Source organism: Sylvia atricapilla, chromosome 15, assembly GCF_009819655.1.
Source record: "Sylvia atricapilla isolate bSylAtr1 chromosome 15, bSylAtr1.pri, whole genome shotgun sequence".
Taxonomy (NCBI): Eukaryota; Metazoa; Chordata; class Aves; order Passeriformes; family Sylviidae; genus Sylvia; species Sylvia atricapilla.
In genome coordinates this window covers 1,574,060-1,595,506 of record NC_089154.1, presented here as the reverse complement: position 1 = coordinate 1,595,506, position 21,447 = coordinate 1,574,060, and the positions used below count along the sequence as shown (strand labels likewise).

General features: G+C 45.0%; 1 protein-coding gene and 1 long non-coding RNA gene across 2 annotated transcripts in view; both read left to right on the top strand.

Moving 5' to 3' along the window:
* The window catches only part of LOC136367873 (uncharacterized), a 505,302-nt gene that overhangs the window by 301,899 nt on the left and 181,956 nt on the right, over positions 1-21,447 (top strand). The gene's annotated exons all lie outside the window — the stretch shown is intronic.
* On the top strand, positions 1,459-11,328 carry TMEM130 (transmembrane protein 130). Its single transcript, XM_066329608.1, has 8 exons — positions 1,459-1,525; positions 3,814-4,104; positions 5,559-5,727; positions 6,146-6,315; positions 6,982-7,066; positions 8,706-8,908; positions 9,907-10,019; positions 10,757-11,328. The coding sequence occupies exons 1-8, from the start codon at positions 1,459-1,461 to the stop codon at positions 10,931-10,933; spliced, it is 1,275 nt and encodes a 424-aa protein (XP_066185705.1). The 3' UTR covers positions 10,934-11,328.

The following is a 21,447-nucleotide window of genomic DNA, read 5'->3' as shown; positions in this document are numbered from 1 at the left end:
GATGCTGCAGGCTCAGGGATGCTCCAGGCTCAGGGATGCTCCAGGCTCAGGGATGCTCCCAACACCGAACACCTGTCATCCTGCTTTTCGCCCAGGCCAGATCCCGAACTTCCAGCTACCCCCGGACACATCCCAGCAGCTGTCCTGCCACAGGCTGCCCGTCTCGGCCGTAAGGACCCCTGAAATCCCCTCTAGCTGCAGGGAGCTCCCCCTCCTCCCCCGGGGCGCTGCCGTCAGTCCCGCCCGGGGCCAGGCCCGGGCCCCGCCGCCCTCACCTTCCCCGCCGGCTCTCTCCGCGCAGCCAGGGCGCCATCACGCCGAGCCCATCTCCGCCCTGCGAACACGGGCACGGTGAGCGGCCGCACGGCGCCTCCCCGCTCCCTCAGCCCTCCCGGTGCCGGGCTCGGCCCCGGGCCTCCGGCCGCTCCCTCCCGCCCGCGGCGCGCCGCTCCCGCCTCCCCCCGCCCGGGCCCGGGCCCCGCCGCGGCGCCGCCGCCGCGCCCCTCACCCCGCGGCTCCCCGGGACGGCCCGGCGCGGCCCCCGCTCCCCGCCTTTGTTGCTCCCGGAGGCCGCCGGCAGCGCATGGGCGCGACGGAAGCGCCCGAGCTCAGTTCCGGCCGCCTCCTCCCGGGGCCGCCTCCCGCGCCTCTCCCCGCCGCACCGCCCGCTGCCCGCAGCCGGCCCCGGCACGGCCCCGCCGCGACCCGCCCCGCCACGGCGGTCTCTCCGCCGCCAGCGCCCGCCGCCCGAGGCGAGCCCCGCCCGGCCCCGGAGGCTCCGCTGAGCCGGTGGCAGCGGGACGGGAGTTACCGGGCGGAGGGGCCGAGGCCGCTGCCCCCGGCCGGCACAGGGCCCGCCCCGCCCCGCCGCTGGCCCGCGGGAGCGAAACGCGCGGAGACTGGTCCGCCACAGGGAACGGAACGGCGGCCGGGAGCGAGAAAGGGCTTCGGATGTTGAGTTTAAGAAAACAAAAAAATACGAGTAAACGAATTAAAACCAAAACATACAAAACAAAACAGGTAAAAACAAAATAAAACGACAAAAAAAGAACACCAGAAAACCACATTCCGGCGCTGTTGCTGTGGCTGCTCTCAGCAGCGCTCCCGTTGCGGGCCGTTCGGAGCGCTGCGGGACCGGTAACAGCCGCCGAGCTGCCCCCGGCAGCGGCATCCCGCGCCACCGCAGGAATACTTCATGTGTGCTTGCGGCAGCCCAAGCGCAGCGCAAACCCCTTCCCCAACGCTCCGGGTGTCCCCGGGCCCTCGGCAGACGGGAGGCATTTGTGGTTTGTATCGGCTGTTTGTTTAAGCCGGCGGCAGCGGCGCCCCGCAGGCTCTGCCCCCGGGGGAGGCGGGCTGGGCGCTGCCGCGGGGGAGCGGCCCGGGAGCCGCAGTGCCGCGGGGACGGCGCGGCCAGAGCCGCTCCCGCTCCGACAGCCGGCCCCGGAGGCGCCCAGCATGCCGCGGCTGTTCTGTGCGCTGCTGCTGCTGCTGCACCTCGGCCACGGTCGCTCCCCGGCCGCAGGTAAGGGGCCGCCGGTCTGCGCTGGCATCGCCGCCGCGGAGCGGGCGAGGGGCGCGGGGGGCGAGGGCTCAGACCTCAGGAGTGAGCTGCAATCACGGCTGGGGGTGGTTCCCTGCCCGAGTCTGATGGATGTGACATGGGATGGAAGCGGCTCTGGACGCGCTGCCTCCACTCCAGACTTTATTCTCAGGCGCTGCGATCTTGGTGCCTGCAGTGAAGGCGGGCATCCCGGGCGGCCGCGGTTCTGCTTTGCACTTCTAACCCAAATTTGCACTTCTGCTTCCTCCGCTGAGCCCGCGCCTCGGGTCACAAGGCACCTGGGCAGCTGCTGCCCCTCGCCGTGGGACTCCAGAGCTCCCACAGCTCTGCTGAGAGAAAAGGCAGGAGAAATCCCTGAAGTGGATGGAGTGTCTCGCTGTGCCGGTCACTCCCCGGGTGACCTTGGGTTAGCCGCTGAACCTCCAGCTGCTGCAGCTGTTGGGCTGCTACGGCCCTGATTTGTAAAGCACCGTGATAACCTCCAAGGAGAAGTGCTAGATAAGCATGAGGTAGTCAGCTATTTTTTTCCCGAATTCTGCTGAAACCAAGGGGAGCGTAGTCTGAATCTTCTAGAGACATGAAACCTCCCTCTGCCACGTTTCATCAAATCACGATCATTTCTCTGTTAACTCAAAAAACTGAACTCAGGGCCATTTCTTGTGCTGTGAGATGGGAACAGTGGAGTTCTTCCTCAGGCATCAGTGCTGCAGTTCATTTCTCACAGATCTTCTGCCGCCAGTATTGCTCAGCCCCTGTGATCCGTACGATAAAATGCAGGCACAAATGCTGTCTCCTTCATCCCATCCCAAGCTGATGGGTGCAGAAAAGCCAGCACAGGAGTTAGCTGGCCCCAGTGCTCCCTTCATAATAAGGGTCATGGATAAATGAGCAATGCAGTTTCTAAAGGCCAGAGATTCAGGTCCCTGTTAGTAGTTTGGGGGCTGCTGAAAGAGGGTAAGGAAAGTGCTTGCATTAGAAGCCCCCAGCTCTGCTGCTCTGCCCAGCACTGCTGATGAGAGGAGAGCCGGGCAGAGCTCTGATACAGGGAAGGGAATTTGCTCCATGTTGGGGGCAAGCAACCAGATCCTGTTCCCAGCATTGTCCCAATTCACAGCTATTTTGCATTTCCTTTTGTTTTGGGGCTTGATTTTGTTGTTTAACGTATGTACATCCTGTAATGCTGCTGCACTGCTATTTAAAAAAAAAAAAATTAATGTATCCTTTCCACAAAACTCAACATAGGCTATTGTAAGTAATTTGAGTAAACATGGCGAGAAGATAATGGTGAGTCATTCAGAGCAGCAGAGCTGGTTCAATATCACAGGTCCTGCACCACTCATGCCTTGATGTTTCGTGGAATCATAGCATGGTTTGGGTTGGAAGGGACCTGTAATGGTCTAGTTCAACCCCCTGCTATGAGCAGAGACATCTTCAGCTAGATCAGGTAGCTCAGAGCCCAATCCAACCTGACCTTGAATGTATTGAAAGACCTTGTATTAATATCCTGGGCAGCCCGTGCCAGTGTTTCACCGCCCTCATTGTGAAACATCACCTCCCTCAACCAGGAGCCTCAGATCTTTCTTGGGTGCACATTGCTGGCTCAAGTCCAGATTTTCATCCACCACTACCCCCAAGTCCTTCTCTATCCCTTCATCCCCCAGCCTGTACTGAATACTAGGGGTTGCCCCAATCCAGATGCAGCACCTTGCACTCTGACTTGTTCAGCCCCATGAGGTTTCCATGGGCCCACTTTTTGAGCTTGTCCAGGTCCCTCTGGACAGCAACTCATCTGCCACTTAGAGTGTGGTACAACTTTCATTTGGATTTTTGGTCCTTCTCTGGAAAAGGAAATTTAAGGTGAATCATAGCACAGAAAATGTTTTATTGAGTTTTTTTATGTTTACTTATGAGGAAAGTTAGAGAAACTTTTTAACAGAGGTAGCAAAGGAATCTAGTGCATGAAATCTCACCTGAGTTTGAAAGTTTATATTTTTTAGGACAGAGATTAGAGCCACTTCCAGTAGCTGGAAGTCTAGTGATCATGTTAGATCATTAGTGACAATATACACAGTTTCTGTTCCAGATATTTAAACAGTAAAAAATTATGATGGTAAAGGTTTTGTTGGGATGAGTGTCATTGTGAGTCATATAACTAGAGCTGACTAGCGAAAATGTATTTAAAAAATCAATGAAATTTCAAGTGCCATATGACAAGGTTTGGTTTGCTCATTTTCTTCTGTTTTCCACAGAGTTGTATCGCCTGGAAATAACCAACAATGGACCCGTCACAACAGGAGCCCAAGCTACTGTTCAGGCCAGGCTAAGAATGAAGAATGAAAATGACACATCAAACTTGTATCACTTTAACTGGATTTATGCTCCTCTGATTCTGATAGAGAAATCCGAGCAGCAGTTAAATTCTGTAATTAATGTCACTGGTGAATTTCCTGGCACTTTCCCTGTGTCTGTCTGGGTGACTCACAAAAACTGTTGGTTGTGTCGGCCGGTTGTAAGAAACATCACCGTGCTTCAGATTACAGGTAAAATGGGTAAAATGACTTTACAACCTGTAGCTCTCCAGGAACTCGGTATATATGCCCTTGCCAGCATCAGGAGGAAAGCCAGTGTACATATGGCTTCTGACAATAGAGTTTGATTTGTAGCCCTGTGGCTGAAGGTGGGTTTGGGTGGCACGGTGCAGTTAGTACCACTACAGCCACACTCCAATCTCTCTGCATCCAGGAAGAAAATGTAATGCTGCCCATGTTTTCCTGCCTCTGTCACTTAGACAAACTGAACTAGAAACCAGATGCTTCAGCAGCTGCAGTGCACACATCAGCATGGGTCAGTGATGCTCAGACTCCTAGAACAATGCTGCTTCTACTGCCTCGCAGCATTTCTAGACCTAAAGTTAGGATGGCCATCAGCAGTGACAATCTGGTGCTTTTCCCTGTTGCATGACACAGCAAATCTTAGGGCATCAGCACAGCAGAGCATGACTTTTTCTTTTAAAGCTCTGTCTGAGTGTACTGAAATTGAATGTGAAGTCATGGCTGCATTTCTAAATGTTGCAAAGTGCAATTTCAGTTTTCTGGGAATATTCATAATCATAAATATGTTTTGGTCTTTTACAAGTTTACCACTGGTATGCTATGGTTAACCTAATCTCTGATTGACAGCCCCATTCCATCAGTAATTGCTATTATTACTTGTGCATCACCAAGAAAGCTGTTAACCAGATTTAATGAATTGTTAATAGGATAAGAGTCTGTTACTGGTAGTCAATAGCCCATTAATTTTATAACGAGCTGATAAGTGTCTCATCAAAACACCTCTTTATTCATAGGTTAGAGAGGATTTTTTTAGATCCGTCAGTCATTGCCACTCATTCTCCAAAATAGAACCTCTCACAGACAAAAACATTGCCCCCTTTCTGTATTCACAATATATAGTACATCTATTATTCACAAACTCAAATCTTAATTTCTGTTTGAGGGGAAAAATAATAATAATAATAATAATAATAATAATAATAAAGGGGGGAAAACGACATTAAAAAACCCCACAAAACAAACAAGAAACCACCATTCCAAACATGACGAGTATGTGTACTGGCCTGATTCTGAATCTAGATGCTTGGTATTAATACCAGTTATTTTTAAATCAATAGTGAAAGTTTATATTCAGCTCACTCAGTCCAGGATTATTTCTCTTAGTTCTATAGGATGTTTTATCATGACCCATAGTATAACTCTAAGTAAATATTTTAATTTCACTGCCTCATTCACACGTGTGACAACACTGAGTAATAGCTATAAAATACACAAGCACTTGGACTAGGAAACAGAAAGACTTACACAGAATATCTGAAAGAATGTTTTGGTACACACAGAGTGTGCTGTTGAAGCATACTGTCATTCTCCTGCCATATATGCTGTCACACATTCTTCTGTCACATATGTTGTCATTCTTCTTCCCCCTTTTTATTCTGCAGAATTTATCACAGGGAACCTCACCATTGCCCAGATAGAAGACAGCAGAGTTACCACACGTGGTTCTGGCTCCTCCATGGACACAGTGACCCGGATTTCCTTCTCTCTTCATGACCCAAGTCTTTACTTCAAGTCAGCATCATTTGTCTACAACTGGGATTTTGGAGACGGGTACATGTGGCTACCTTCTTTGCTTTAATGAGTATTCAAGATGGCTCTAACTCAGATGTTCATCTAGAGAAAAATTCCAATTAAATCAGTTAGCTAATAGTCTGCCTGCTATAAAAGTTGTTTTCATAATTTACTGACGATCCCTATTCAATTTTGTGACTTCTTTTAGCATTATCTTTAGTTTCTTTAATTAAAAATGCAGAGATTTACTCTGGATCTTGTACTAATTATAGTTCTATAGGTAATACCACAGACATAAATCCTCATTTATCTAGACATAAAGTAGAATTAGAATCACAGCCACTGGAGCATTGTCTGTAAAGAAAATATATTAGAGCTTGTCATTTTTTAAACCAGAAATATGCAAGCACTTGGTAAAAGGCAATTTTGATTCTAAGTTTTTTCCTGTTGCCCACAGAGTTTACCAGATTACCAAGGAACCCTTTGTCTACTGCAACTGCTCCTCGATGGGGAATCGCACAGTGCATCTGAAGGTCGTGGCTGAATGGGAGCAAATTGGGAGCATCATACACGAAAGAGAAACTATGCAGAAAACTGGGGATTTTACCACAGCTCTGGAGCTCTTGGGTAATTATGAAACATGTTGCACCTTCAATGCAGAGCTAGCCCTGTATGTGCAGACACAATCTGGTGTGTACAGATACAATCTAGCTTTAGAGCAGTAACACAACTTCAACATTGTTTCATGTGCAATGGCTGGTCAACCTCATCCAGTGAAGTGTTTCCCTTGCAGAACTGACTGCGAGCTCCTCTGGGGCAGAAAAATGGGTGGAAACAGATTAAATCTTCAGTTTCTTTTTAATCTGCAGACAATTTTATTGCCTTTTGTAAATGCCTCACATACAATTCAAACAATAAAGTATTTATGGTGAATTATGGTGGATTTGTTTTTCAATTTACACCAACTATCCCTAAACAATAAATCAGTTATATCAAGCATTAGGAAAGTCTCATTGATTTGATCAGCTTCAGGAGTAAATAAATACAGAACCAAAAATGTAAATAATTAATAAAGCTGATTATACATATTAAAAAGCAATCAGACAAAAAGTCAGAAAACTTACAACATCTCTAGTGGTAGGTTTCCTTTTGGGGTGTGAGACAAATACTGTTATTTGCGTGACTGATGAAGCTCAAATCTGCAAGTCTGTGGAAACAAACCTTCACTGGGAAACCAGTGAGAGTCAAGTTTACATGTGGGGTGTGACACACTGGCTTTTCATTTCTTCCCAGATGCTGTTAAAAGTGTTAACATAGTGGGCTCCAGAGAGACTCATGTAATGGAAAACTTGAATTTATCTCTTCATATCAATGGCACGTAAGTAGCAAACACAACTTCTTTTCTGCCCAAAATTGTCTCTTTAAGTGTTTTTCCCCAGTGTTTCCTAAAAATAGTCAGTTGAACTCCACAGAACATTTATCTTAAAAAATCCAAACTACCTCCTTCCCCCCAAAAAATACTGTTGAATATTGCATTTTCTTGACTTGAAATGCCATGAGCTCTAACAGCCTGAAAGACCCTGCATCTTTGCAGAAAAGTAGAATCCTCCTAAAGCAAATGTTATTTTCCCTTTGTAAAGGGAATGCTACAAGGCAAGTAGCCAGAGAAATAGTGGGGGGAAATACATCCAAAAACTTCTTTCAAAACTTTTCACCTTCACCAATTTCCCTGCTATTAAATTGAACTATATTCCAAGTTCTGTTGCAGAGCAGCAAAACTTGACTGGCATAGGGGATTAATAGGTTTGGGGAGTAATTCTGGCAAAGTTCAGATTGCCACAAGATGAATAAGACATAGAAGCCCCATGCAGCAAGTATCACAGGAAAATAACAAGAGTTGTGACCACCTCAATCCTAGCACAAGTTCTCTCAGGTTGCAATATTAGAATACATTGGAGTTTTGGGGGGAGCAGCACCCAAACAGAGTCATTTACCAAAGGCATAAACAGGCCCCACAGACAAAGCAGCACAGTTTGCTGTGAAAGGAAAGTGAAAGGAATTGCCAGGAATGGGAACTGGAGATGGCATCCCAGTAAAGGTGAACAGCCAAAACCTATGACAGGCAAACCTGGGATCACTAAGAGCAGGCTTGGTGACCTCCTAGTCACAGGACTGGGGCTGTTGCAAGAGTTTGAGATGCAGTGACAACAAGATTGGTTATCAAAAACAAAGCTAGAAAATGAGCTAAATACATAAAGATGATTCTTTCTTTAGCAAAGAATGTTGTAAAAAGATAAGAAACAAAATACTAATAAAATAGGGTAAAGAAAAGCTCTGCCTGTTGTCAGAATCAAAGTCTATAGTGCATAAGGTGAGTTCAAGCAGAATCAGTTGAAACAGGGATCTGGAAAGGTAAATAAAAGGCTTCAATTAGATGTGGTGAGAAGCCACACAGACATGAAGTGGATTGCCCTAAATTGCTTGATAGCAAATAAAACCCTTTTTGTTAATGTAAGGGAATGTTGTGATCCTTGAAATTTACTTACATTTTTCAGCTACTAATCCTTTGTACAGAGCTCATCTTATATTCTTTCCAGTTTCATTTGTGGGTTTTTTTTAATTAAAAGTCTTGGGTGTGCTTCAGTGGTAGACAGTGATTTCTGTGTATGAAGGACAAAGAAAAAACGACCTTCCCTTGGAAGTACAGGAAAAAAGATTCCTTTTATCTTTGTTGAAGAAGGACTAAGGAGTTTTCTACACACAGTGGCCTGCTGATGACCCTTGCAGGTATTCAGCTTTCAACTGAAAGACCTGCCTTTATAGAAGCATCACAGAGAATTTTTCATTTGGCAAATGCTATAAACCAAACAACAGTGCAGTTAATTAATTCTTTATTTGTATTTAGATTAGCTTTATTAGTTTCAAAATCACTCTGCTATTTTCACCAAGCTCTCTGATGAAATTTTCGCAGAGTTTTCACCTTCTTTAGTTTTGCCTTTTTGCTCTTATCGTTTCAGCCCACCGCTGGCATTATGCTGGCTTATAAAATCCGAGTGCATTCCACTTGAAGGTGACAAATGCCATCTGGTGGAGCTCAGCGGCTCCTGCTACAACCTCAGCCACACCTTCAGGGACGCGGGACAGTACTGCCTCAGTGTCAGGGTGGAGAATGGTGTGACGGTGCTGCAGACGTACCACGGCATCAAAGTGCGGCCGGCAGGTGAGCGCGGGGAGGCTGAGCAGCACCGACAGCCCCAAACACCGTAGGGACAAACGGGGATTAACCAGCCTGCAGATGAGGTTTCAGGAATGTGGTGTAGATCCCTAAAAGGAGAGGAATAAAAAGGGAAATGAGAATTTATAATGTGCCTGGTGTAATTGCTCTGAGCTTCTTGTCTTCTGCTGAGCCCTTAGTCCCAAGAGTGCCTTGAAGCAGCTAAGTATACTGGGAAGGCTGTATTACTTAAATGAAATATCTTTCAGTTCAAATTGTACAGCTTTTGTTTTGTAGTTAGAGAGGATAACTAGGCAAACATAAGTGTCTGTAACAATATCTTGGTTAAGCAGTCTCAATTCTTTTTGCTTAGTTTAGTTATAGATTTTTGAGGGTAGATTTTTCTAGGCCTCCATCTCATTTCAAGTCTCTGTCCCTCCTGCTGGTGGCACCAGCTGGCTCCCACATGCATGGTCACACACAACCCTCTTGGCTCCCTAAACCAGCTGGGAGAGCAGTTGGGTGGCCAAGTGAAGAGGACAGGGCACAGCCAGGCTGTGACACAGGCTGGTCACACCGTGTCACTGTGAGCCAGCTGTGTACAGACAGGGCAGCTCACTGCAGAGGGCTCTGGTGTGCATTCAGGGCTGAATCCCCTGTGCTGGAGGCTCTCAGCTGCTCTGGGGGTGAGACTGCTTCCCATCCTCTTGGGGTACCACAAACACCCGGGGACTCAGGGGCTAACATGTAACAGGGTGGAGATTTTTAGGCTCTTCAAGAGAAAAGAGGGAATAAAGGGAAAGACCCTCACAAACCCCTCTCCCACTCCTGAGATTTCAGAGAAACCTGGAGTGATTGGGGCTGAAAAGTTTATTCCTTCTTACACACGTTCCTTCTTTTTTTCTAAAAATACTTCTAAAATTTCTTCATTGTTTCATTCTCACTCTTTCCTTTTTCTGGAGTATTGTGTCACTGCAGGAATGTGTCCTTGTGCTTTTTCCTAGGAATCCACCCAGCTTTCTTTGTCCTGCTCTGCACTGCTCTGTTTTCAGTGATGCTGATACTGGTGCTGTACACGACTTTTCGAAGTAACACACAACAAAAAGATCTTGTGGAGGTATTCAGTTGCTCTTACTTTGAACTGGGATAGTAATTAGGTAGCTTTCAGCCATGAAAGATATCTGATATGAAAGATTCTTTAATCCCCAGACAAACAAAGCAGGAGGGAGAATTTCCCTGGTACATGTGATCTGTTCCACCAGAAAATCCAGACAGCGAAGGCAAAAGAAGAAACAGCCATGCTTCTGGCTTGTTGCTGAGAACTCTGAATTGCCAGAATAATAATGGGCAGTTTGCTAATATTTCCAAGCAGATGCTTGCATTGAAGCATCCATTCAAGAGGATCTACTTCAGAGTAGTTACATGAAAGAAAGCAAGGAGACAGTGCATGAAGATACAGGATAATAAAAAGGAGGGGTATGTTACCTGAAGCAGCTCTGAATTGTTACCTACCCCTTGTATGTGGCCTTCACCTCCCCAGTTCCCTTCCATCTCTACTTTCACTTGCTACAAAAGGTGTTTGCAATAAGCATGAGTTCTTAAATCAAAAGTAGCTTTCATGGTACTTTGGAAAGTACCTAATACCCTTTACACTCTGCCACAATATAAATAATATTCCTCTAGAGACACTGTCTATAAGCCATGTGCACAGCAGGCATAAATCAGAACTCTATTTGTAATGACTGAGTGAAAAGGGTTGAGGACCAAGTGCCATTTGTAGCCCAGTGTGTTCTTGCTGGAGCTGAGCCAGTGGGGACTGAACTAAAAATTATCTTTCTGATGTTCCTTTTCCAGGTAGCCGACTTTGACTTTTCTCCACTGTCTGATGAACACCGGTCTAACCATTCCAAGTCGGGCTGTGGCCCAGTATGTTGCAGATCATGTTTTCTTCAAGCATCAAGAGAAGCTGACTGGGAGAGTCATGAACTTCTACATTCACTTTACAGGCCAGTCAAAATGTACACACTGTGAAGAACACAATTGCACTTTGGTTGCACTAACTGTCTAACTTTCTCACTTGGGCTAAGTCAAAAGCCTGGTGCTGCATGAGAGGTTTGGTTTTGCCAATGCAATGAGGTTTACCACTTTAAGTCCAGCACTTCAGTAATTCATTCTCTGAACTTAAAAACAACAAGAAACACAGTCAAAGTAGCTTTGTATTTTTAACTTATACGGGTGTGTACATTTACAGCTGTAAATGCAGCATTTTATTCTTATGAAAGATTGTTTTATGTGCAGGTTTGCTAAATTCACTACCTCTTGTAATTTCTCCTTCTGCTGTCTGTTTCAAAGAAAAAAATGCCTAAGACAAACATACCTCCTTTCCTATGTATAACAATATTACTGAAAATGGAAGTCATCCAAAATACTGTTGAATGTGTATTTCTTCTCTCAAGGAACTGATGTGTCCAGGTTGAAAACAGAGGAGGTGTTTCCAATGAACCAGACTACCCAATTATGTTGTCCTTTTTCCTGTCCTAAAAGACCCCTTTTTAAGCTAATGGACTTCTGTCAGACTGCTGTGGTGGTGACACACTCACCTGCTAGCAGTATTTTGGTCCTGCAGAAACCTCCACATGTCCACCACTTTCTAAAATAGAACTCCACTCTAATCTGTATAAATATTTTTTTAAGCTATTCATGCTTCTTTTTTATTTCATATTGCTCCCCAATTAGCCATCAAAGACCCTCTTCAAAAAAATACAACAAGCTGTGGCTGAAAGCTGTTCAGCAAAACATATTTAACTGAAATTCGTAATCAATGTTCAAGGTTGTATAAACTCCATGCCTGTTGCAGACTATCATCTGCTATCGGGTTCCTGCTCAGCCAGGCTTTGCCTGCTGGCATTTCAGAGTACCCTGAAGGCTTTTAAACAGAAGTGCCTTTGTGTCCACTTCTTTATTTAAATGTGACACACCCTCCCTACCTCTGCTTAAAGGAAATGGGTATTGTGGGCTTGGGGCTTTCATAGTTTCTCAGATGACTGGAAGGTAATTGTCTGAATGTGAGGGGATTTACCATGAGGTTTTTGGGGTGCTCATCTCACATGTTTAACTTCTATGCTTTCTAAGAGGAGCCCAGAGCATCAGTTCTTCTGTGAAAGAAATGACATGACCCTTAATTAACCTGATAGGTTTAAAATAGAATAGGATCATCTAAAATAACAAATCTATAAACCCAAGTTTTTGTCTAAAGGCCCCTTCCAAAGCAGAACTTCTTTCAGCTTTTCTTCCAAAGAGAAATGCTATTTCTAAGCAAGCTTGTTGATCAGGAGTGGTGTTCTTTGTATTCTTTCTCAGTGCTCTGGTATCAAACTCTTATCTTCAGCCATATTCAGTTACTGCTAAGAATGTGCCTCTCTTTAGCAAAGAAGCTACTGTGCCTGAGAGCTTCAGTTTTATTGTTTATTCCTGATATCCCAGCCCCTGAGCCACTGCCAAAGGCAGTGACTTGTTCTGGGATGTCAGTGTGGTTTGTAATTGACTACAGGGTCTGTGGGCACTGGAAAGAAGAGATTTCTGATACACAAAATGCAGCTCAGAATGACAGAGTCCTGGGACAGAGTGCACAGGGGTTTCTACAGCCAGAATTTAGTTTAGGCTTTTTTAAATTACATTTGTGAAAGACATATGGCCCTTGCTGTCGTAATACACTTAAAGACAGCCCCTTGACGTGTTAATGAATGTGTAAAAAGCCCTTTCTTCTCCATAATCTACTGTCAGCAAAGACAATATCTGTGAGAGTAGACTCAGTTAAAGATCCATGAAACTGGGATCGTATGAGTTTGGAACAGATTATATGAAAGGAATAAGACTTATGCCTGGCCCCCTTTTGAATTAATACCCAAGTGATACAAAGGGTGTCATGGGGGTTAGGCCATGAACTTTGCTGCGTTGGGATTTTGCATTTGTGTTCTCAGTATGTCTGAACCAAGATACAACTGATCATGCCAAACCTGGCAAAGTAGGTATCAATCCTGCCATCAAAAAAAGTGGGACATAGAGTCAGAGGTACAAAAAACAGGCATAAGAAAATCACCAGTTTCCTAATGAGAAAAACAGAGCGACTGTCCTTCAGAAGAATATAGGCTCTCTGCCTAGAGTGAAGAAAGGATGGTAAAGGAGTCAAATAATGCAGGAGGATAGAAAAGATAAAGTGCTGCAAAGTAGAAAGTCAACACTATCAAATACTGGAAGACAGTTTTTCAAGATCAGGAAAGAATAGAGGTTAGAAAGAAAGACATCTCTGACAAAAAATAAGCAGTGGAGAAAGTACACTTAAAAGGGTATGTCAAGAAGCAAATTAACCAAGAAAATTTAAACAAGCTTAGCAAATTGAAATATAAGTATGAGAAATACTCACACTAATATGTTCTTGAATCCAATATGAAACTGCTTCCTGCACAAAAGACTGATCTGTGGGTTGATAAATGCATCTGAAATTGAAGACAAAAGGTAATTGAGCAGTTCAGGATATAGCAGTGAGATTAGTGGGACATAGCAAGGATCAGTAGGAGGATTAATTTTGTTAACCTTAGAAATCAATGACCTGAAGAAAGGAATGTTCAGCAAAACGATCAAACTCACTGACTCAAAACAAGAGTCCAGTGAGTGCAAAGCCAAAGAGCCATTAAATTCAGGTGATAAGCAAGAGTGCGGGCAGATAAAAAGTGCATGCAATGAGAATTATTTACAAGGAAATGCATTTGAGCACAGACAGGTTCTGTAAATGCACCATAGAAAAACACACAGTAAAGCAAAAGAACTTTTGTTAGTCTGTAATTTGTCATATAAAAAATGGTGTTGGTTTGTGCAGTAATTGTGGGGACAAATCAGCCTTTTATCTTAAAAGCAGAGCATAAAGCTCCGTGGCTGAATGGGTCAAGGCTGAATTTTGTCTTTCATCTCTGGGAAGGAGATTACACAGCCCAAGCTGTGACCACAATTTGAAGACACAAGGCTTCTATTGCATTTGCTGGGTGCTGTAGGAACAGAAGTTTTCTCACCAAAAGGAAGGTGAAGAACTTCATATTTAAATGCTCAGCTTTATTATTAGATAATCAGCCAACACTTCACCTTGATTTTTGTGCCAGTTTCCGTGGAAACTGAAATACCATCCTGCAGCTATCACAAAATTGTTCAGATCCTGCAGATCTCAGCTTTGACAGCACACCGTGCAGTACAAATGTGCATTTTTTAAATTGTAGCCACTGAAGTGGGGAAGGCAGAAGTTCCAGAAACTTCTTTCAGAGCTGGGTATATTCAACACCAGCATGTGTAATGCCTACAGCAGTGTGCACTCAAAGAAATCATGAAATCATAGAATGGCCTGGGTTGGGAGGGACCTTAAAGACATTTTGTTCCACACCCCTGCCATGGTTGCACTAGACCAGGTTGATTCCATCCAGCCTGGTCTTGAGCATTTCCAGGGATGGAGCATTCACAACTCTTGAGTGTCCTGTGTCAGGGCCTCAACACTATCACAGTAAATTTTTTTTTCTGGTGTCTAAATTAAACCTCCTCTCTGTCAGTTTGAAACCATTCTGCTTTGTCCTGTCACTATATGTTCTTGCAAAATGTCTCTCTCCACCTTTCTTGTCATCTCCCTCCAGAAAAGGGAATCAGGTCATCCCAAAGCCTCCCCTTTTCCAGGCTGAACAATCCCAGTTCTCTCAGCCTTTCCTCACAGCAGAGCTGCTCCATTCCTCTGATCACCATGGTCATCTCCTTTGGGCTCATCCAACAGCTCCAGGTCCTTCCTCTGCAGGTGGGGCCTCACCTGAGCAGGCCAGGGGCAGAATCTCCTGCCTCTCTCTGGTGTTTGATAAAATACTGCAGTGGCACAACTCTCACAACTACAGGAGCAAATTGTCCTAGAGCACTAGGGAAAGACTAGCCCAGCCAAATAATTTTCTCATGCATTTACTCACAGCAGTCTTGGGAGGCAGGGAGGTGATGTTATCACTGTTCACAGGAGGCAGAAGGGAGCTGTGCAGAGATATGGACCTTGCTTGAGCAGAGGCAGCTGCAAATACCTACATAAAATTAGAGATTAAAAAGACTATGACTATCTACCAAATCCTTGTCTTTCTGTTGGAAATTATATAACTTTTTAAATTTTTAATTAATGGGTTTAATTAAATTAATTGGTTTTATTTAATCATAACCAGTGCACTAATTATAAGCTATGTGTTAAATCACTTTTAGACAAAATTTAGCATGAGCAAGTATTGGTGGAATACACTTTGGGAAAATTACAGAAACTTAGAGTTTGGCTAGGGTGACTTTGATATGCTTCAATGAGCAAGGCCTGGGAGAGAGAGTGATGTGTTGTTGAAATTGGATACAAGAAGTGAAGAATGTATGGACTACAAAGATGTTTTTCAAGAACCAGAAGTTAAAGAAGAAGATAACAAAGACTCAGCATATTTGTGTTAGAAAATCCCTGCTGGAGGAAAAAAAAAAAAACAAACTAAAAAGACTAAAAATTCAAATTAGGAGGAAAAGTGAGAAATCCTTAACCAAGAGAGGACAGAATACTAATTAATGAACGAATTGCGTGATTTGGAATCAGTGAAAATTAACCTCTTCTTTTGCTAAAAATATACAAACAGGCGAAGAAGTTTTGCATCAGCACCTTGCGTGGAGGCGGAAAATTCTGTCGGCCACAGAGACACTCACACCCCTCGTGAGGGAGAATCAAGAACCCTTCACTCGCTAGCGCTAAAGGCGCTGTCGGAGGGTTTCTATGACCCGGGGGGTTTAAAAGGCGCTGTCAGAGGTTTATCTGTCCGGGAGGAATTAAAAGGCGCTGTCGGAGGGTGTATCTGTCCGGGAGGAATTAAAAGGCGCTGTCAGAGGTTTATCTGTCCAGGAGGAATTAAAAGGCGCTGTCGGAGGTTTATTTTTCCCGCGGAGTGAGGGCGGCTCCGGGCCGGGCCCCACAGCGCACGGAACGGCCGGCAGGGGGCGCCCGCCGCGCGGGGATGGCCCTCAGCCGCCTCAGCGCCATGGCCGCGGGACGGGAGCGGGACGGGAACGGGGGCGGGGACGGGACGGGACGGGGACGGGACGGGGACGGGGACGGGGACGGGGACGGGGACGGGGACGGGGACGGGGACGGGAACGGGACGGGACGGGACGGGACGGGCTGAGGGACGGGACGGGGACGGGGACGGGACGGGCTGAGGGGCGGCCGCTGTCCCGAAGCACAGCGGCGAGGGTGCGGTGGCGCCCCGGGCAGCCCTGGGAGCACACTCGGTGTCACTGCGCTGAAGGCCGAGGTGATCACCGTGCAGAAACGCTGTCCTGTCCAGAGCAAGGCTTGTGTCCCTCGCTGGGAGATGGTGGATGGATGGATGGAGGGATGGATGGATGGATGGATGGATGGATGGATGGATGGATGGATGGATGGATGGATGGATGGATGGACTGACCATGTTGTGCGCCCCTCAGAGAGAATTTTCTCGGCTTTATTCAGTACACCCTAATGCCCCATCCCACTCTCCCTTAGTGGGACACGCTGCATGATCAGGAGCTGGAGGGACAAGTCCATCCTGTGAGCAGCTTCACTCCAGGGAGGAGGGCAGCGGTGAGTTCTAGAACCACTCATGTTGGAAACAAGGTCATTGAGTCCAGCCGTTCCCCCAGCACCTCCAAGGCCAGCACTGATCTGCATCCCCACGTGCCACATCCACACATCCTTTAAAGCCCTCTGAGGATGGTGACTCCACTGCCTTCCTGGGCAGCCTGTTCCAGTGCTTGACAACCTTTTGGTGAGGAAATTTTCCCTAATATCCAGTCAAAACCTTCATTGATGCAACTTGAGACCATTTGCTCTTGTCCCACCCCTTTTTTAATTTAGAGTAGTGATTTTAATGAAGTTTCAATCTTCAAACAATGACTTAAATTAAGGAATACTAAGAAAGCAGCCCACAGAATAAAACACAGCTGAGTGTAAACATTTATGGAAATCACCTGAAGGTGCCCATGACTTCAGTGGAAGGTCTCAGAAACAGCAAAGCAGAAGAAATGACAAATAGGCACATTCTGGTTTAATAACTCTGTAAGATTGGTCCTTCGTGGTAATATAAATTAGGACTTTGTCATTTCAGGAATCTTTTCAGGCATAATTAAGATACAAAATGAGAATAGACCACAGCAATAAAAGTTCTCTTATCTGATCAAAAGCATGCACTTAATATCAAAAAAATTAATATTATGCCATAGGTTTTTAATGTCTGTTCAGTCGCCTGTCCTTAATCTATTCTTTCATTATATTCAAAGCACTTACAATATTTTGAATAAAATCAAAAAGGGAAAAAATAATCTAAAAATCCAAATGCACTTGCTAATTAAATAGCAATGCCCTTACTTCCATTCAGGCAATCTCGATAAATTACAGTCTTCCCATACTAATTAACTTCAAGTTTAATGGATTTCTCTCACCACCGCAAGCTATGTAACAAAACACAACATGCTCAACTTTACAAAAACAAGTCAATATTGAAACTGGTGGCTTGATTCTGCTCCAGCAGAGCACTTAAACATGTGTGTAAGTGCAAACACAGGGGGAACAGCTCCTTGGTGTGGTGGAAAGTGCCCAATGGAAAGGTGAGCAGCCTCGCTTCAGCACAGGGGCCCAGTGCTCAGGACCACACTGAACATGTGCAGCGAGCTCCTGCACCTGCAGAGCTCATGTCTAATGCAAAAAAGCACTTTTTAGCCACTATCAGATTTCCACCCACAGTGGATTCACTTGCAACAAATCCAGAGTATTTTCATGGGTCAGAGGTGTCGCCCTAAGTTTTCTTGCCTTGTGAGTGTTTGCAATTTGGTGGTGACGATTCTCGCACAGCTTTGTGTAAATATTTAGAATTATCTATTTTGTTTACCTATTTCTCCTCTGGGAGGAGAAATGTGATTGGTGGTGATGTTCACCTACAAGGTCAAAGAGGTGGCAAACCTCTGTAGCCAATCTTTGCCTTCTGTAAAAGTGTATATACGTGGAGACAGAAATATTAAAATAGAACTTTCCTGCCTGGCCTTCTGCTGCCTGCCTCGTCCCTTGTGTATCTGAAACAGTGACACAGAGGGGACTGGTTTATGCCATCCCAGGCAAGTGCCCCATGCAGGAACACTGCAGTCACAAATGTAGATAGAGTTGCACTTCTGAACTGAACCCCATCAACACAGAACTGTTCCTGAGAGACTCTATATTTGCATGTTACAGTGGGTTTTTTTGTATTTAGTCAGACCATTAAAGTAAGGTATTTCTGTTACTAAATTATTGGGGAGTTCATAAAGATTACCAGAAAGTAAGTTTGAGTTAAAACATTGTGAAAACATGACAGCAATCATCCAAGTGGTATCAGAAAATGCATGCCAACCTCTGATCCTGGGGAAGAGAGATGGGTCAGTGTAGTTTCCCTGAGCCACCAGGGAAACATTTGGAGAGAAACAGCTTGAGTTTTGAATCTGAATTTACTCCAGGTAGCTCTGCTTGTGGAATTTTGAGTTCTTTGAGTGATTTTTTTTCCCTTTAATGGCAGTGGGATATTAATGCTCTACCCTGTCAAACAGCTGCAAGGTTCCACTTACGGGTAAAATTACGAACAGTCATTAAATGAGTGTTTCCTATCACAGCTCCACCTCCCCAGCAGAAATGAGGCATCCATTCCCATAGATACCTCAGATAGGATCTGCATTCTGAAGGATCCCCAAGACCAATCCAGACTACACAGCTTGGGTAGGGTAAACTTTCACAGCAAGTTGATTTGCAAATAGCCATATTTTTATTCAGGTACTGTTATTTTTTCTGTTCTGTTCTTTCCTTCTCTTTGGCTTGTTGATAAGTAGTGGGGAAAACCTGTTTGCAGGAAGACATGGTATAATTAAAGGTAAAGTATTCTATTTAATTCTGTAGGAACAACATCAATTTTCCTAATACAGTGTGTGAAATGTGAAAAATCAGGTAAGCAGTGCATACATTTTTTATTAACATGAGGACCCTGAACTATTACTAATGAAGTACAGAAAGAAAAGACAGGACTCTCAGTAGGAAAATACCATCCATTAAATGTCTCCCTGGGGATCAAATGACACTTACAATTGAAAGACATTAACTACCTCCTACATTTCAATTGGTTACCAGCAGGATGCCTATTTGTAGAGATTTGTGCTGCCTGTACTCTGTGAGTGTAAGATGCCACATTAATATTTTCTGACCTTTGCAGTAGCTACTGCCCTTTTTTTTTTTCACAGACCAGAAGCCTGATTTTACCTTTTAAAACCGTTGATCCTGTTCAAGAATGAGCACAAGAGCAGCTCTGTGAATGTGCAGGGGTCTGCTGAAGCCAATAGACCTGCTGAACATGTTCTGAATGTTTTCTGATACACGTTACCCTTTACAACAAGACTTCCAGAGTTCTTTGTGTAAAAGCATACCTGCCTTTTACTAAATGTCTATCATCAAAGATCAAAAGGCTTTTGAAATATTTCCCCTAAGAAAAGCAAAAAATAAGAACTTAGGAATTCGTTCATTTCAAAACTGATTAATCAAAGGCAGCTCTTTGATCAGTAAAGGAAATCCTCTGTTCCAAAACAATGAGCACTTTAATAAGGGGTGATTGCACCTCTCTCGGTGTGTTGTCCTTGAGGCATGTGTTGGGCTCCCATGGGTGTCACCACCAGGACACCAAGGCACGTTAACTTTTCTTTATTGTACCACCTGAAAACTCAACACCTCCTTCTAATGCCTCCGTATCTGTTACCTCCATTTAGCTTCACAGTATGTGGTAATGTTTGCATTAGAGCTCCCTGTGGTTTTATTTACATATATATATATGTGTATGTGTGTACAGATACACACATCCAGGCATATACATGTATTCCTGCAATATCTACTGCCATTCAAATTAGAAATGTACAGCGATTTCTTCCTGAAGTAGTTTTTATGTGACTCCTATAAAAAATAAAATAAAACCAAAACTGTAGTCACAAATAGAAGAGATTAAGTAGCAGTGTCAATGTCTGAGAGGAGAAATTACAGATCTCACATCTGCAGATGTTTGCAGCTGTTGACAGTCCTGTGATTTGAGGAGCTCTTCTCCCATGTCACTGCAGGACAGGCAAATGTCTGCCACAAATAATCATCAAGAGATTCTACCCTTAGGGCTTATTTTTGATCAAATGGAGCCTGTTCAATACTTCCCATGCCCATTGTAGAGGTGGGTCACAGTTTGGTGACAGGTGAACTGAAACTGTCCTCTCGAGTACAGAACTCTTCAGGACACGAGGGGTGATGAGGACACTTAACAGCCACACTAAACCATCAGGAATTCACCCCTTGCACGCTGCTCATTAGGAGTTACTATAAGATTATGAATTGCCAATGACTTTGATGAAGGTCACAGGGGCAATGGGAAAGCAGTGCATATGTGGTTGTTATTAATAGCAAGCATTCTGGCTTTTAATAGTTTTCACACCACAGACAGAACACAGATATGCACATTATGTAAAAGTGAAACAATTCCTGGGGACTGACTGTCATGTAAGGTGAAACAACTCCCAAAGCAAGCTTAAAAAAAAAAAAAAAATCTGCAGTATAAGGGCATTACAAAGGGACTTTCTGTCCAGAAAGAGATGTAAGAAGGCATTACATCCTTCAGGGAAATATCAAAGTGTAGCTAAAAACATTATAAGTACGAGGCAATTCTACAGCTTTGGAATTTTCTGGGTAACATCTGTGCTTCTGTAAAACATTCATACTCTTGAGAGTCAATGAGGAAGACAACGATAATTAAGGCCTGTGTACAACATACCAGGGAGTTTTCAGAAAAGGTGGGTGGGTGCCATTGTTCACTGGCAGTGACACAACAACCTAATCACCCCTGGAGGTGACAAAGCCAATGCAAAGCCAGAGGGGTGTGAATTCACAGCTCACCTGTTCCTCGGCACTCGTTTCTCAGGTCGATGTTCCTCCAGGTGAGATGCTGCTGGCACCTGCCCCTGCACTGGCTCTGCCACACTGAGCACCCCCGGGAGCATTCCCAGTTCACATCAGCAATCCCCTGGAGCAGCTCACGCCACCGCACAGCCAGGTTGTCCCGGCTCTGCTGGTGTCTGACCAAAGGGTCCGTGCTCGGGCAAACCCCTTCTGCCAGCAAAGAGGAAGGGCCAGCAGCCTCTGGCACAGGAGCACTGAGGAACCCCTGCATCTGGAGCATCTTCTGTCTGCTCAGCTGAACCTGCAGAGGAGCACCTGTCCAGGGCCTGGCTGCACCTTCTGAGTGAAGTCAACTGCTTCACACAGAGGAATTCAGGGCGTTAGCTGATGTGCTCTGAGTTCACACCCTGCTCTACTCACTACTAATTGATTGCAGGAGCTTTGAGTCACGTTTTCTATTTTCTTCCCTCTCTTGCTAGAACAGCAAATCCACTATCAATTCAGGCAGTAGTGTCTCCTGGATAAAATGAACATACAG

Coding starts and splice junctions, on each gene's coding strand:
- TMEM130 (XM_066329608.1), top strand. CDS start 1,459: ATGCCGCGGCTGTTCTGTGCGCTGCTGCTGCTGCTGCACCTCGGCCAC. Junction 4,105..5,558: donor CACCGTGCTTCAGATTACAG/GTAAAATGGGTA, acceptor TTTATTCTGCAG/AATTTATCACAGGGAACCTC. Junction 8,909..9,906: donor CATCAAAGTGCGGCCGGCAG/GTGAGCGCGGGG, acceptor GCTTTTTCCTAG/GAATCCACCCAGCTTTCTTT.